This window comes from Lathyrus oleraceus, chromosome 7 (assembly GCF_024323335.1).
Source record: "Lathyrus oleraceus cultivar Zhongwan6 chromosome 7, CAAS_Psat_ZW6_1.0, whole genome shotgun sequence".
Taxonomy (NCBI): Eukaryota; Viridiplantae; Streptophyta; class Magnoliopsida; order Fabales; family Fabaceae; genus Lathyrus; species Lathyrus oleraceus.
The window spans coordinates 90,470,166-90,488,097 of NC_066585.1; the positions used below are offsets into that span (position 1 = coordinate 90,470,166).

At 34.9% G+C, this 17,932-nt stretch overlaps 1 protein-coding gene across 1 annotated transcript; it reads left to right on the forward strand.

Moving 5' to 3' along the window:
• The first annotated feature begins 15,888 nt into the window (after positions 1–15,888).
• LOC127105780 (RING-H2 finger protein ATL78) lies at positions 15,889–16,775 on the forward strand. Its single transcript, XM_051042986.1, has one exon. It carries the CDS (start codon positions 15,949–15,951, stop codon positions 16,630–16,632), a length of 684 nt encoding a protein of 227 aa, XP_050898943.1. The 5' UTR covers positions 15,889–15,948; the 3' UTR covers positions 16,633–16,775.
• The last annotated feature ends 1,157 nt before the right edge of the window (positions 16,776–17,932 follow it).

Genomic DNA, 17,932 nt, shown 5'->3' on the forward strand with positions numbered 1-17,932 from the left:
ACATAAGTTATACTCGTGGATAGTCGTGTACGCCTGCGTTTCACGCGTTGGGTTGTCACGAGAACCACACTCAGACTAGATTCACTTGGAAGTACTTTTGTCCTGTGAGTATTCGCTACGGCAGGGTATTTCCCATTCGAGTTGATGACTCTGGGAGACCTTCTAGGGACCACCTTGGAGCATAGTCCACACCTGTGAGGGGGATATGGGATTTTTCTGCAGGAAACCATATACTCTACATACCTTTATTATCATGGACGTCCGACCTTTGGCCCTGCATCAGGAAGTGTACACAGACTATCTAGATTGTTTTATCCTGTTGACATACTCTATTGCATATCATTATTGCATTGTTGTACAGATACTGGAGTTTTGACCCTGAATTATTACGCCATCGATAATTTGAATCTATGGGTGTTGCATAATTATTTTGCATTCCATCCCTAACATGTGCATTCATGCATCGACATTTCATCATTATCAACCAGAAAAAGCTTACGTTGTCCTTTCTCCACGACTCTTTGACATCAATACTTCACAAGAGCTAACAAGTCAAGAATCATGGCAGATATGGGACAAGAGAATGCTACCTATAGGGGAACTTTGGCTCAAGTCCAATATATAATAAACAGCTTCCAAGGTAACATGAACACTATATTGGAGTACCTTCAAGCTCAAAAGGCCACTACCTCCATCTCTGATGCCAATCCTGCTTCTGCCATAGTTACTGATGCCATTGCTATCACCACTTCTGTTGATGCTGTTATAGACACTATGATTCAGCCTGTGGCGAGCCAACCTATCTGTCAGCCAGGTCCTAGTGGGCATGCCATTACCTATCCCCGGGGGTTGCCTCCAAACTTTACTCCCTAAGCTGCTAATGGGAATGCATTTGTGCCATACGAACTGTTTGCTATTCATCCTGCCAATGGGAATGTTGTTGCCCATCCGTGGGGCATGACCACTCACTCTCCTCAAATGGTTAATGCTGACAACCGTGAGATCAACCCAGAACAAGTTCTCCAGACTGCTGTACCAGTGATTGTTGAGACTCCGAATGACAACGAAGATGAATACAGAGGTCCTACTCTTCACTTCCGTCTTCCTCCTCGAGATACTCAACCTACTGTTCAGAATTTGAATTAAGGTGTTCAGGTACCTCCTCTTCATCCTGGGGCATCTTCTGCTGTTGCACCTCCATTTGTGTATCCTAGGGCACCCTATGCTCCACATCAGAATCAATATGGTCATACCGTTGGTCAGATGGTGAATCAGGGTCTGATGTATCCTCAAGGGTATCCTTAGCTTACTTCTCCTCCAGTTATTGCTCAGGCAGCTTCTCAGGGTGTTCAGCTTCCTAATCATCAAGTTAATCCTCATCCTGCGAATCAGATTGCTTTTGGTTTAGATCAGAATGGACAAGCAGACTACCGATTACTAGATGAAAGGATCAGAGCCATTGAAGGTTTCTTTGCTTATGGTATGAACGCTAAGGACTTGTGCCTAGTCCCCTGTGTGGTGCTTCCTCCTAAGTTCAAAGTGCCATACCTACCGAAATATAAGGTTTAAGTTGTCCAAGAAGTCATGTCATCATGTATTATATGAAGATGGCATCCTATATTGACAATGATGATCTTCTTATCCATTGCTTCAAAGACAGCTTATCTAGGCATCCTTGGACTGGTATATAGGCCTGGAGCGCAGCAAAATCAGATCTTGGAAGGACTTATCTAAAGCCTTTCTCAATCAATACAAGTATAACCTGGACATGGCTCCCACCAGGTTACAACTGCAAAATCAAGTCTGCAAGTGCAATGAAACATTCAAAGAATACGCTCAAAGATGGCGTGAGACAGCTTCCAGAGTTAAACCTGCACTAACAGATGTTGAATTGGTTGATATCTTCATGGGCACACTCCAAGGTTTGTACTATGAAAAGATGGTTGGTATCTCGTCGTCCAACTTTGCTGACATGGTAACCATCGGAGAACGTAGTGAGAATGGGTTGAAAACTAGGAAGATTGCTAGTATTGACAGCCAGTCAATGGCTAAGAAATCTCAGGGTTTTGCTAAGAATAAAGAGGCCGAGGCAAATGCTGTAATAACAAATGTCTATCCTCAAGTTCAAGTACCTATGGCTCCTATGCCATACTACCCTTATGCGTACATCGCCGCTGCTCAATATCAGCAACCTGCCTATCAACCTTAGTATCAATAGCCTCCACAGGCTCCAGCTCCGCAGAATCGTAAAAACAGCAGAAACCAGAATCAAGGTCAATGTAGACGGTTTGATAAGAAGCGTCCTCAGCATGACCAGATCCATGTATCATACACTCAGTTGCTGTCGTATCTTATCCAGCAAGGGGAAATTGTGCCAAAGGAGATTCCGCCTGCAATGCCTCCCTACAATAACAAGCATAATCCCAATGTGTCTTGTGTGTTCCATGCCGAATACATAGGGAATTCTACAGAGGATTGTTTGGTCCTTAAGGCCAGGGTACAAGAGCTTATTGATCAGAAGGTTCTGTCATTCTCCGAAGTCGGACCCAATGTCATAACCAACCCGCTGCCAGACCACTGTGGACAGATTATCAATGCAATTAGTGGTGAGGATTGTTAATATTCAGTTGCTTCTTCAGAGGAGTATCAAGGCTAGCAATATCATATTGATTCAATCATGTATCGTTTGTAATCTTTCTTGCTTGTTATGTGTTGTTCATTTGTAAAACTTGTCTGGTTTTCAGATGATAATAATAATGAAATAAACGTGCATGTTTTGCTTAAATCCATTCGTGTTCACTCGTATTTTATTTTTCAGTATCAAACGGTTTGTCAAATAAAATTAAAGAGAATGATACAATTAAAGATACGCAAGATTGCTGCCTGTATGCTTTTGAATAAAGACTGTGCTGATGATGTAAGGCATTGTTCAAATCCCTAAACACAAGAGATATAAGGAAGTTAATCCCTAGTCAACCCCTTTGGGCCTTGAAGTAGGAGTTTCTTTCTTTAACACATCAAACCCTCATGTTAAACCAGGGGCAAGGTAGTATTCAGTTCAGTATAGACTTGCATTCAAATTTCAGAAGGAGAATATCTCATCAAGTGATCAAACATATCATATCCTTCTCAAGAGGATAGATCACAAATTCAAAATGGTTATCCCTTACCAAAGGAGTGAGATAGTCACGAACCTACGCAACAAATCGAGAAAGCAATGTCATAGGATTTGCTCAAGTACAAAAAAAAAGACTAACAAAATGAAAAAAATCAAAAGCAAATGAGAAGCCCGCTAAGTCTAGAACTTGAAAACAAGACTGACTTAGGCAAAAATTAGGGCATCCCGGTGGACGGCCGACCCAAAGGATCATCCCAGGAAAAAGTAAGGGTAAGCAAAACAAAAGAATCAGAGGATCAATATCAAAATCCTCAATAAGAGCAAATCTCTGTGACTGCAAACAAAAGCAGAAGGTGAGTGACTTTCACTCCAAATTCTCGTAGGTTCCTTAACCATTTCCGACAATACTCAAAATCCTTTTCTGAAAGACGGAAGCTTGTTATAAGCTAACTAGACATAGGACTAGAGAACATCACGAAGAATGAGCAGGTTAGAATAGGTTTTTAGCCTTATATCCTTCCTTTCTGAAACCGTGAACCAAGCCACTTTACAAACCTTAAAAGACCTAATTGAAGCATGGTCTATTTCGATAGCATACTAAGGTAAGATCGCGTTAAGTTGACTCCTGCAGATTTGCTTGTCATTTGTATTGATACTGATATGACATTTCAATCAGTGATTCGTTCACTATATGTCATAATCTTAGTGAACACGCGTGAGTTTTCAAAACTTGCATGAGAACGACATTACAATTATCATTCTTAAAAGGGGCATTTTACATTTGAGCCATCATTTGACATCAATGAAGTTCACAATGGGAAAGTTGATCAAATTCCTGATATCCCATAGTTCGGATCTCTCCAAGAAGACAGTCGATCTGGGGCAACTACGTCGAGATTCTATAAACCTCTACGAATCAGCCGGATAGGGGCAAAATTACTTCACGACTCATATTGGGGTAGGCCACCTCGAGAGCATGAGAAGTCAATTACTCCCAAGATGGTTAATCAAGAGAACACAATTTCAAGATGCTGGAGCAGGCCGGTTTGAGATATTCAGATGTTGAAACTACTCCTTAACTTGTGATTGGGGCAGTCGGTGTAAATATCCAGTATATTGGGGCAGAGGCAGGCTACGTAGGTACAAGCTCTCTCCATGTTTCAGATCAAGGCCAAAGGTGTAACAACAACTCTCAGCTCGAAGTAGGTGTCGGAGAATCACGTCTGGACGATCATATCCTATCCCAAAATCCCCATCGCCCTCCATATGAGCATCTGGCTTAACCATTGCATAAATCATTATCATGCATACACCATGTCGTTTCATTCATGCATAACATTCATAAAGCATAACATGAAACCATGCAAACAAGAAAATCCGAAAATCCAATTTTTATTGACTAACCCAAAGCCCAACCTTTGCTTGGCAAACCACAAAAGTCTCACTACGTCTGCTCTTAACGGGCACATTTTAGGATACGTAGTATTTAATCCTCTTCCACCTTGAATACCTAAAAAGCGTTCGCAATTCTCATATTCAGGTTCAAGAAGATTAAATAGGGGCAACTATAGTACCCCCAAATTCACCCTCCCCCTTTTTTCACATTGCCATCTAATCGTTCGACTAGGGTTCATTCTCATGCATTATAAACTCATGCATAAGCATCATTCATTACCATGGATTTTAAGTGTTTGGCTTGCAGGGATTTGGTTTGTTGGTACTACAACTGGAAACGATTGGTTTGGACTTGCCCCGGGGCACCAAGGCCTCTAAAACCCTAATCTTAGGTGATCTCGGTGTGTCGTACTCAGCATCCGGTGTTTGGTCCGTCCATTTTGTCCCCCTTGGTGCTCGAGTCTTTTGGTCATAATCCAAGTGCTTGGTCTCATAACTCCCTTCCACCTTCATTCATGCACCTAATCATGGTCATGCCACAATACTTGGTCATTGGGTTCCCGTTTCTCGCCTTCGTGTGTCAATTATAAACCTCGGGTCTGATTCGTGGTCATGTTCATGTATTAAGCCGAGTCGTTTTCATTCAATTGGACAATTTCTTTCGTTTTTATCCCTAAAATATTCACTACATACAAAAAATGTGCAAAAAAAGGTGTAACATTGCAAAAAAAAATCATTTTTGGAGGTTTTTAGCCCTATGAGTCGACTCATAACTCGACGCAAAACCCCCGGGTCCGAACAGGTCGACCCACTGGTCGACTCAATTTTGGGAAACTTAAGTGAGTTGATTCACTCGCTCTTTGCGTCGACTCATGCTCCTTCTTTCCTTGAACCATGTTCCCTTGGGTCGGAACAGGTCGACCCACCGGTCGACTCAATTCTGGAAATTCATGATTGAGTAGACTCACCTGTCACTTGCGTCGACTCATTTCCAATTTTTCTTTCAATCTTTTTGTCGCGGGTCCGGACAGGTCGACTCAACCCTAGGAAAATCACTGTTTAAGTCGACTCATTCCCTGTTTGAGTTGACTCATAGGTTGTTTTGCAGGATTTTTGCACTATTAATGTGAGAAGGGAACTTTTTGGGTTGAAACATGATCCTCCATTAAGGCTTGCAATCCAAAGCAAGTAGACACCTGCATGAACACTGGGAGAGTCGTGGGCACTCGACGACATTTCGAGGTTCGGTACTTCATCGAGCTTAAACCAAACACATTGTGAACATATCAAACCTGCAGCAAAACAAGTGCAGTAAAATCCACAAGCCCTTCAACTTGCAAAATCATAACCAAGACCAAAATCACCAACACAACTATTGTTAACCTACATTCACAAGTCATGATTGAGTCTACATTGCACCTAAACCAACACCAAAGCTAATTGCATTCAAATTTCCACCTGTGATAGCCAGCCATGAACACATTTCCAATAAGTTAACTAATTAACTAACTTCCAACTCAATGAGTTAATTACCAAAACTCGCTGAGTTCATTCAACCTAACTCCAAACCTCTTTTAACTAACTCCAAGCCTAACTCAAAGCCTTAGGGATCCCAAGACTAATCCCTATAAATTCTCATCTTCACCATCATTTGGAGGGTCCACTATTCATTTCACTATTCACTTCACTTTTCACTACTTTCACTTTTTCTGCAAACATCGCCTTCAACTTTTCTCACTTCATCTTCTCCATTTCTTCACCCTATACTAAAGCTCAAACCACCATTGGAGAAAGCTTCATATTTAAGTTTGTTTTCAATTAAGCTAAACCCCTTGCATTCAATAATCATCCCTACATCCACATGATCAACATCAACCTCAATAATTCAATTCAGAATTCTTCAAAGTTAATTCTTGAAGAGGAAGAGTTCATAGTGGAAGGAGGAGATTGAAGATTCAAAGTAGCATAGTCTCTGGTTTTCTCTTTCTCCATGTTTATCACTTCCAAATTGCAACAAATTCCAAGACAATCCTCTGTCTTGTAGGTTGGTGAATGTTCATCTTGCATTTATGCTTGTTTGCTGAATTTTTATACCATATTGTAGCTTGTGTAATGGAGAATCAAAACCCCAAGGTTTAATGATGTGACTTTCCTCCACCTCTATTTAAGTGCAAATTTTCATACTTAGGGTTCTTGACCTTATTGTTTCAATTTCTAGAATTAATTAATTTATGGTTAGAGTGATTGAGGGATTAGGACAGAAGAGGTTTAGAGGAGTAAGAAATCGATGTTTTTTCTTGATTCTGACCAACTTCACCGCCTTTGGCGTGGTGGTGGCGGAGCTTCGGTGGTGGTTCTGTTTTGACATGAAATTGGAAGATGATGTATAGAGATGAGAGAGGGAGTGTTGATTTTTCCACATGTCTCTTTGCAATTTCTGTTGGGCTTAGACATTAAGCCCAATACTCTGCTTTCTACACCACTGTTTTGCTTGGTAGCATGGTTGTTGAATCCAACTAAAGTTTAGTATTTGGGCTTATCCTGTTAGGCCCAAAGCCCCTATTGTTGAACTCTGCATTCTTTATTTAGGGCCTGCGCCTCGTGGCCCAACATGTTAATTACCATTTCAATTACCATCAATTATAATTTTGCTAATTGTCTTGTTAGCATTTTAATTAGGTATAATTAGGCTTTAAACTTTAATTATAATTTTTTGTATAGTTTTCTAAATTTGCGTTCATGATTTGATACTTTCGAAAGACAATTTTACCCTTTAGGGGTAATTTTGGACATTTTACTCATATAATCACATGCTCCCTTAGGAATAGAATTTGACTTAGAATTTTAATCCGAAGTCTCAACACTAACGCGTTCCCTTAGGGTTGCTAACATAGAATTTGCAATTAACCATGACATGATCCCTTATGATTAGCTTGTAACCATTAGATTAGGTGCTAACCTAGTTTTCAAACCAAAACAAATCCATGATTAAGTTGATCAAAAGAAATTTTTATTAATTAAATCCTTTGTACTTGTATAATCCCATAGTCTAATTTGAGTGACCAAAAGACCCTTGGTCACTTAATAAGACTTTTCTTCTAAGCTGTGGAACGTGAGGCCTCAAATCAGATTTCTCAATCAAGGCATCCTCAAGCATACCAAGCAGTGGATTATGCAAGTACATCAAAGGTAGCATCTTTAAAAACTTGTCAAGTCAAAGTTAGAAGGGTGTGGCACGAGCCTTAAGTAATAAAGAAGGAATGGGATTGGAGTATTCCTACCCCCATTATGGGTATCTTTGAGTATGATACGTATGACCCAGCGCTCATCGTACTCACCTCTATTCATAGAATTTAGCACAATTCTAATCATACAATTTGCAAGTCTCCCTTCACACAGCATCATGCAACAAGTAAAGATTACATCAACAACTTATCAATTATGAATCAAGTTGTACGACACGAGCCTTAAGCAATAGAGAAGGAGTGGGACTGAAGAATTCCTACCCCCATTATGAGTATCTTTGGGTATGGGACGAATGACCCAACGCTCATCGTATTCACCTCTATTCATAGACTTTAGTGCAACTCGAATCAAACGATTGGTAAGGTCTTCATCAACACAAGCAACAACATAAATTCTTCTCTCTCCGTTCATATCACCCCAATTCAGATCAGTCAATCTTCATCCATTCCATGCAAGGGTCACATACCCATTTCTCAATCAACAGCTTCAGGCATTGCCTATCAGTTCAGACTATGGCTTACTTTGTTGCTTTCCTTCAAGGTGCATACCTTGGAAACCTTCTAGCCCATGGAGTTTAGACTCTGGCTTGATCCTTTTCCTCCAGGTGCAGACCTTGGCAAACCCCTTCAGCCCATGAAGTTCAGACTCTGGCTTTATTCTTTGCCCCTAAGATACAGATCTTGGAATTCTTGCCTCATGGAGTTCGGACTCTGGTTAAACCTCTTTTGTCCTTGTGATTGCTCACCATCTTTTGTTAGTACCACCTCCTTACTTATTAAGCAATCTACCTCGCCTCTGGGAAATCCTATCAAATCCTCTTCTTTTCAGTCTTAGTGGGCTGAACTACGACCGCTATGATTTCCTTATTTCACTATAAGGATATGTAGGCAGGAGAATCCAGATTCTTCGTGAGCTATCTTATTTATCGATCTACCTTATCTATTGCTACTTTATCAGTCAATCATTCTTCATTCATTCAATCTATACCACTTTTTGAGATCAATCATACTACTCCTTGGACTCCTTGTCTATCCTTTTGGGATGTCTTAACGATAGTCCACCTCATCAATCAAGAGTTGTTTGGGCTACAACCTCAAACACTTAATTTAGGCTTTCTTTTTAGCTTTACCTTATAGTGACATCCTGCTAGTCCACGTATTGGTAAATGCCTACCTTGCTCTTCGATTAAGAGTCCATCCCTTTCTTGGATCCAAGTAACTATCCTTTGTTGATCTTGAACTATTTGTTTCCCCAGCAAGTGATACCATTCTTCGTACTATAATCATTCCTTGAATTGGTTTTTGTCTTCTGAGCCCCCGTTGCTTAGACAAATGTCTCTCTTCCTCTATTCTCGTGATTCCGAACTACGATTGCTCCGACTTTCTCATTGCACGATGAGAATACTTAGGCACGAGGATGCGAATCCTTGGCGAGCATACTGCTAATTATTCCTCATTCGCCTTAGGGCATCATTCATATCTTTCACTATTCATTATCTACCTTCGATCATAAATTGTTCATCCAATGACATATCATTCCTTTGACATTGAAATATACTTTCTTTGGATATCCATATACATCCTTTTAGGACACCTTATATAGTCCACCTTTCTACCTAGAGATGTTTGAGCTACAACCTCAAACACTTAATTCCTTCCTTTTTTTGGCTAAACACCCTATAATGGCGGCCTGCTAGTTCACATAGCGGTTAGAGCTATTTCCCTCCATGGTACAAATCTCATTTCTCTTATGGGTTCCAATACACTTTCACCTTTCGGTTTCAAACAATACTTCTTCAGTCACTTATCACCAAATATTCAATTCTGTAACTTTGTTCACTTCATTAAGTTCATCTCCACGATGCATCCATATGCCACCTTCCTTCACCCCATGTGATATACCAGTTACCTTTGAATCAAAATACATTACCTCTTTGTGCTCCTTCTTGCTTCACCTTATGAAGCAAGAGATGTTTGGGCTACAACCTCAAACACTTAATTCCTTCCTTTTCGATTTTACCCTAAAGCGGCGGCCTGCTAGTCCGCGTATTGGTAATAGCCACCTTACTCTTGGGTTCATCTTTTCACCCTTGTTGGAGTTTAAATCAAACTATTCTTTGGTTCAGACCATACTTTGATCACAATTCTTTTCACCTCCTACCATTAGTTCTTCGAACTACGAAGCTCTGAATTCCTCATTGCACTATGAGGATACGTAGGCATGAGGGCCCTAATCCTCACCGAGCACTTTATCTATTTCTTTCCTTTCCCCACGCTTTTACGAGTAATCTTTAGATAACACCTATTCGAGCGGGAACAATCAAAACGGTTCTCATGGAGTACCATGGATGTTTGGGGTGCTAATACCTTCCCCTTGCATAACCGACTTCCTTATCCAATATATCTCTTTCCCCTTGGTTTTATTGATGTTTTCCCTTCCCTTTGGGGATAAATAAAGTTCGATGGCGACTCTGTTGTATGTTCGAGCGTGCATATATTCAGGTATATTTCCGCTAGCTTCACTATATGTTGTGGGTAAATTGTTGCGATTATTTTAAGTTTTCTTGTAGTGTTAGCTTGCAATATTCAAATATATTACAAATGGATCACTAGATAACTATGTCTTGAATAAACGATTCTAATACAATACTAATATAACATAACTCTTATATGAACTTTTTTATCTCTTGACACTAAAACAACTCTAGTGAGAAAAATATTTATAAAATAATAATATTAAAGATATTTTATTCAGAAATCCGATGTATTTTGAAATGAGGAGAAACCTCATCTTTACAGAAAAAAGTATGGCTCAAAAAGGAAACAATCCATGAATAATTTTTAATCTTTTAATCCATTAAAACATGTATTAATCAATTATTCCAATCCAAAATATGAAGGTGTTATAAATTGATTTTATTTATTAGAAGTCACTCTTAATCGATTATCCAATTTACGTAACTTTCCTAATTGATCAAACAAACTATATAATCCCTTAAACACTTTGTTGGAATGTTTTAAAAAGTTTTATAAAAAAGAAGAGGGGTTTTAAAAGATTTAGTGTGTATGTGCATGTATGTGTGCATACGTACATTTTTGTAGTAACTCAAGACTCACGCTTGTTTCATTTATAATAAATTGATAAAACTATATAAGACACTAAGTGCAGGATCGAGAAAACTTTCATACTTTTGAATCTTCAAGATCACCACTTTACATCTTCAAGTTTCTTTACTTGATTAAACTTTATCTAACACTTTCAATTAAAACTTTATATATTTGACTTATGATTGATTCTTTCTTGTCCAAATGTAATCATCAATAACAATTGAAAGAGTCTTCATCATCAAAACAACATGACAATATTACTTGCACAATACATAAAACCAAAAATTAGGATAGTTTGACTAATAATTTGTTAGTATATTGTTAGTTTGTTAAGTGTTAGTTAACACTAACTAACTTTGTGAAAGTAATTATAGGTTTACTTTAGGGGGTTAATGTCCTGTAAAATAATTTTCCCTCAAGTATTTTCTACTCACTAATTCAATGTACAATTACCATAATCTTTTTGTCACAATTTTATTTGTTTCATTTTTTATAACTAGAATATATATATATATATATATATATATATATATATATATATATATATATATATATATATATATATATATATATATATATATATATATATATATATATATATATATATATATATGAAAAAGGATTATCTCAAACAACAAACATATATTATAGTTAACTAGCATAAGAAGTGTCAAGAAACCAAAAATATAAACAGGCAAGCCAACTTTTAGGGACATCCCAAATAGGAGATAAATCAAAAAACACTATTCAGTATGTGAAACCCTATTTAATAGAAGATCCGGCTAGAGCTCATACCAATAGACCCACCATCACAGACTAATGAACCCAAGCTATACCAAAACAACTTAACTCAATTGGAACATGCCAGAGCTCTTGAATCGCTAATGGTTTAGAAACAAGATAGGTTTCTGAATGAGGTTAGAGAATGAGAATGAGTTCAATGGTGACTGGTAAAGAAACTACTTTCAATCCAAAAAAAGATACTCTTATCCTCCATCTCTTTCACATTTCTTGACGAATAAGAAATTACTTAAGTTACTAGATTACTAGTTATAATGGTTTTAATTTAACATTTACATCCATAATGATTGTCTATAAAATAAAATTATTACAAAATAGACATTTCATAAGACCATGTTACAACAGTCATCTGATTAACCATAGTAATAACTCATTTTTTGATGCTTTTTTTGGTATTTATCAAAAAACATTTCACTAGGATCAATGTTAACAACTGTAGTGAAATGTACCTGGAGTGTAAGGGTTTGAATCCCAACACCAACAATTTTTTATTTTTTCGTTATAAAATTGGATTATCCTTATATTTCGCCACAATATATATTATCAATAGTGGTGTAAGGTTCTAACATTTTATCACAATTCTTTTTATCAACCATGATGAAATATATATATATATATATATATATATATATATATATATATATATATATATATATATATATATATATATATATATATATATATATATATATATATATATATATATATATATATATATATATATATATATATATAAGCGAAGTTATCTCGTTTCAGTACATAACAACCATCTCTCTCAAAATAAAATTCTAATATCTCTCTCACTCATCTCTCTCATATATCCTAATCTACAGTAATATTTTGACAACCTTTCTTCACAAACATGCAAAATAGAAACACCAAACTCATGCAGCGAAGTCGTCTTCTTCAAAGCGTTACCTTTGTTGCACAAAAACTTACAAAGTATGATTTAACTCCACCAAATCATAGGAAATGGCTATGTTACAAGTTAGTATTCACAATATATAATATAGCTTCTCTTGTAGTTCAATAGTTTATGTTTTCAAATCTATTTAACTTATGATACATAAGTGAATGTATAACCTAAGAAATGAACTTATATTAATATATATAATATATCTTCTTTCATGTTGTTTATAGGATAATATGATCTAAGAAGTGAATTTAAGATGAGTATAATAACTTTAGAAGTTAACTTAATATGAGTGAATGTATAACCTAGGAAGTAAACTATGTTGTCTATGTTTCATAGTTTATGTTTCAAAACTTCTTTCATGTTGTTTATAGGATAATATGACATGTATAAATTACGATGAATGAACTTTCTCCTGGTTTATGGATTATATAAGTGTATGGATTATTGATTAGTGTATTTTAATACACCATATTTAAATTTGTTCTAAGGAATTTTTCTATGACTTGTTGTTGTTATTTCACTGTTTTTAGTGTGTTTCCTAAGTTTAACTTATTTATGTTTTTATTTTAATTCAATTAATTATTTTTTGAATAAGTGATAATTTTACACCTTCTTGCTATATATATCATAACTTGAGCTACGAGAATTAGATTGACACATTCTAATATGCGTTGAAAAGATGAGAGGATAAGCTACAAGTTTCGTGTTGAAATCAAAAACTAACTCGGAATGCATAAGGGTCGAATTATTTGTTTCATCTCCATACTTGATAAAATAATCAATTTTTGGCCATTTTTTATGTTTTTCGGGTCGGATGCTTTTAGGGTCCGATTTTCTTTATTATTTAAGCTAAACTAGCATTAGAAAAAGTAGACACTTTATAGGAATTAGAGAGAGCATTGAGATTACATGGCCGGCTAAACTCTGAGGTTAATCTACTGTTTCACAATTTTATCAAGACTTCGATGTTATTATATTATCATTTTTTATTCAATTCAATTCAATCTTGTTTTTTGTATTCTTGTTTGTTTAATTCGAATTGCATATAATAGTGTTGATTAAATTTGATCTTCAGTTGTCATGCCTTAATACGGAAAATAGGAATATAATTCACATGTGTGAGACAACGAGTGTTGCTTAAACCAAAATCCCCCATTTTTTTGTTTATTTCCTTTGTTTAAATTAACTTAGAATCCTTGCGATACGACTCGAGTGTCGCTTTCTTATTCTACACTTTATTTACTCATTTTTGACATGTGTGAGACAACGAATCAATTATAGAAGTGAAATTTTTTGCTTCTGTTATAAATGGTTTGTGTTGCTTTGAAGAAAAACTACAACGAAAGGATGAAACAGAAGTGAAAGCTGCAAACTTATGTGAAAGACACAGAATGACATTCATTCAAATTTAACACAAGTTTACCGTTTTTACTCCAGCTTCATCCTCTTTTCATTATAATTCCACTCTAAGACAAGTAAATCATTTCTTCATTTTCATTCTCCACGAATCTTTTCAATAAAAGGTACGTTTGTGAATCATTTTATGAGTTGATATGTTGTTCTTCTTCAAAATATTTGTCTTGTTGATTTTTTTTTGTTTATAGTGTGGTTGTTTGTGTTATTGTTAATAACCTAGAATATGAGTTTATTATGTCCTAGATGAGCTTATTTCGATCGGCCAACATGCAAGAACAATACATTGGTAAGTCCATATGAGTTTATTATATCGTATGTAGATTGCTTATTTCCCTAACCCCCTTACTGAGCATACATTCATTTAAATTGATTTGGAAAATAATAATTTTAAAATTAAGTTATATTTAAAAACCAACTTAGATCATCAATGTTTTTTGAATTGCATGCAACTCGTAATCCATCTATCGCTTTTTAAAATATAAAATTTAGTCAAATGTCCCAAGTTCTTGAAAACAATGATTCTTCTCTTCTAGTTTTTTTTTTGCCAAGCATCAAATTTATTGAGAAAGGTTGATTCATCGTCATCACTATCATCACAATAATCATCATCATTATTTAAGATAATGAACGATAGTGCTGATGATGAATCTGAATTAGTCAATAAATTGATGATTTTCTAAATAAACTAGAAAAGAAGGAACCATTACTTTGAAGAACTAGAGGCATTAAACCAAATTCTATATGATAAAGAGTGAGATGAATTACGAGATGCATGGAATTCGGAAAAAAATTGATCATTTAAGTTGGTTTTCAAGAATAATTTAATTTTTTATATTATTATCTTCTAAATCAATTTGAATAATTGTATATGTTTATTGAGAGGTAGAAAAAATAAGCAATTCACATATTTTATAATAAACTCATATATACATATCATCACGGTAGAAACTTATAACCATGATGAAATGTTAATTTTATAAATATTTTAATTAAATTTTTGCTGCTGAGTTCAAACTCGTGACATATGTATATATATATATATATATATATATATATATATATATATATATATATATATATATATATATATATATATATATATATATATATATATATATATATATATATCACAATGATTATTTAAGATAACTATTGTGATTAGTAGAATACTACCTAGTCTATTATTACGGTCAGACACTCGTGTTGAAAAATAACATACTTACAATCATATCCTACTTTATTTTAGTTGATCAACCGTGATGGTATCACTTTACCAACCATAATGAAAGGGTTTTTACCTAGTATTGTAATAAATAAAGAATCATATTTTAAATTATATGACTGTTATTCATTTAGTTGATAAGATATCTTCAAAAGATTTGGGCTAGTGGTAAAATAGAAATGTTTTGTACTTGGAAATTTTGGATTTAAACTCCACTAATAAATTTGGAGAAATTTAAATGTAAATCATTTTCTATAGTCTTCCGAACCATTATTCGATGGTTGATAATAATGTTTTGAACCCAACTTGTCACACTTACAAGAGTAGCACCAAAAGAAAACAATATACCTTTTCCACTCACTTGTCCACTTGGTTCTATTTCTTTCTCTCATTGGGACACAAAAGATGAGACATTGGATTATTCTTTTAAATCTTTATTTAACCTTGTGAAATCCAGGTGCCACTCGCCCCATTCTGCTTCGAATAAAGTGGAATTAAAATGGACCCTAATTGATTATAAAGCCAGATTGCATTAAATTAAGTAATGCACAAAAAGACATAGTGATGAGTGGAGAAAAAGAGATAAAAACACATCAACTACTATAATAGTTTATTCAAACTTTTATTAAAGCCAGATACCATATCAATTCTACCTTATTAGCTGCTCTATATATATTCCCTTATCAAGTTCTAAAGAACCAACTCATCAACTTCCACAACAAAAAACATGTATGCTTCTACTTCCTTTACTTCATCACTCCTCCATGAACTTCTTGTGGAATCTCACACAAGAAGGTTACTTTTCCAAGGCCCTATTGATCATCAATCATTAACAACCTCCCATGTTCTCACACACAACAATTCAACAAACATATATTTTGGTCTTAGCGAAACTGATGCAAATGTTGTCATGATACTTGCAGTTCTAATATGTGCTCTTATTTCCTCACTTGTATTAAACTTCATCATAAGGTGTGCTTTAAGGTTTTCAAACGTAGCCATCAACAATAACGCTTCTTCGAGTTCGAGCAGCAACTCTTCACCTCAATCGGTCAACAAAGGAATCAAAAAGAAGGCTCTCAAGACATTCCCAACAGTGAGTTATTCAACTGAACTGAAATTACCTAGTTTAGATACGGAGTGTGCGATATGTCTCTCAGAGTTTACAAAGAGTGAGAAGGTGCGCATTTTGCCGAAATGCAACCATGGTTTCCATGTCCGTTGCATTGACAAATGGCTAAAGGCACACTCATCATGCCCCAAGTGCAGACAGTGCCTCCTCGAGACTTGTCGAAAGATTGTTGGATCGGAAGCACCACCACCTATGTTGTCGGTGCCAGAAACTATTATAACGATTCAACCACTAAACCGTGAAGCTGTTGAGCGTAGCTATAGGGAAGAAAGCAGATAAATAAATGTTCATTACAGTTTGAAACCTTAAGTTGAGCCCAAATGTAAATATACATTAGTCAAAATTTTGAGTGGAATTGTATTTTAATAAACATGTGCAATAAATAATTATTTGAACCAATAATATAAATGCCTTCATTTAAATAGATTTACAAATCAAGTGATTTTATGTAGATAATAATCTAGATAAGAGATTTTTAGTAAATTTTTGGGATAAGAAATAAATGATTGCTTTTCATTTTAACAAAATATAAAAGGATTAATGTATATTATTTAAATTTATAGTGCACGCTCGCCTGGACGGAACTATACACGTTATATTATCACACTCATGTCCTTTTAGTTTTATGTGAGTTGGTCTCTTGCATTAAACAGACTAATGTTTTTTAAATAGTTGCGGTTTTTTTAAGTTAATTACACGATTCAGTTTTTAAGATCGTTTTCCTAAACATATATTGTTTTATACCATACTATCTATATACTATACTAATATGTACCATATATTATATATTATCTAATAATATCATATAAATATTAAATATTTAAAATTTGTTTTATTCAGAGCTTTTCCTTACTTTTTAAACGTTTAAGAAAAATAATAAAAATTAACTCCTAATAAAAAAACTCAACAACTAATTTTGAATTTTTATTTTCCTTTTTTAATTTTGTTTTCACCTTTTGTTTTAAAGAGAGAGAGGAGAAAGTCATTATGTCAGACTGACTCAAAGGAATGGGCGCCGCCTGTGGTTGTCATCGAGGTGGCGGCGGCCCGATAGAGTGGTTGGCACGTGGGAGGCGAAGATATATATATATATATATATATATATATATATATATATATATATATATATATATATATATATATATATATATATATATATATATATATATATATATATATATATATATATATATATATAAGTATTAATGATGGAAATGTGAATTTTATAATTGACGCAATCAAATCAAATCAATGTATTGAGTTAAAAAGTGTTATACAAAAATAGTTGTTGAAGATCCACTTCTACGAATAATAATGAACTAGATTAAGACTCGCACGCGGTTGTATATTAGTTTATTCGTTTTTATTGAATTTTAAATATATTTAGAAATTATTTTGAAAAACATGATTACTAAATTTATATTACAGTAATTTATCGTGAGTTATAATTAAGACAATGATATAAATTAATCGCATATAAACATATGAGATTAATTATTATGCACTGTCAGTATAAAAAGTTTTACACAATCGATTCATTACCATCACTCGTTTGCATTACTTTATAGATTTTTAAAAT

Bases quoted from the DNA above. Each gene is read 5' to 3' on its own strand.
- LOC127105780 (XM_051042986.1), top strand. From the start codon at position 15,949: ATGTATGCTTCTACTTCCTTTACTTCATCACTCCTCCATGAACTTCTT.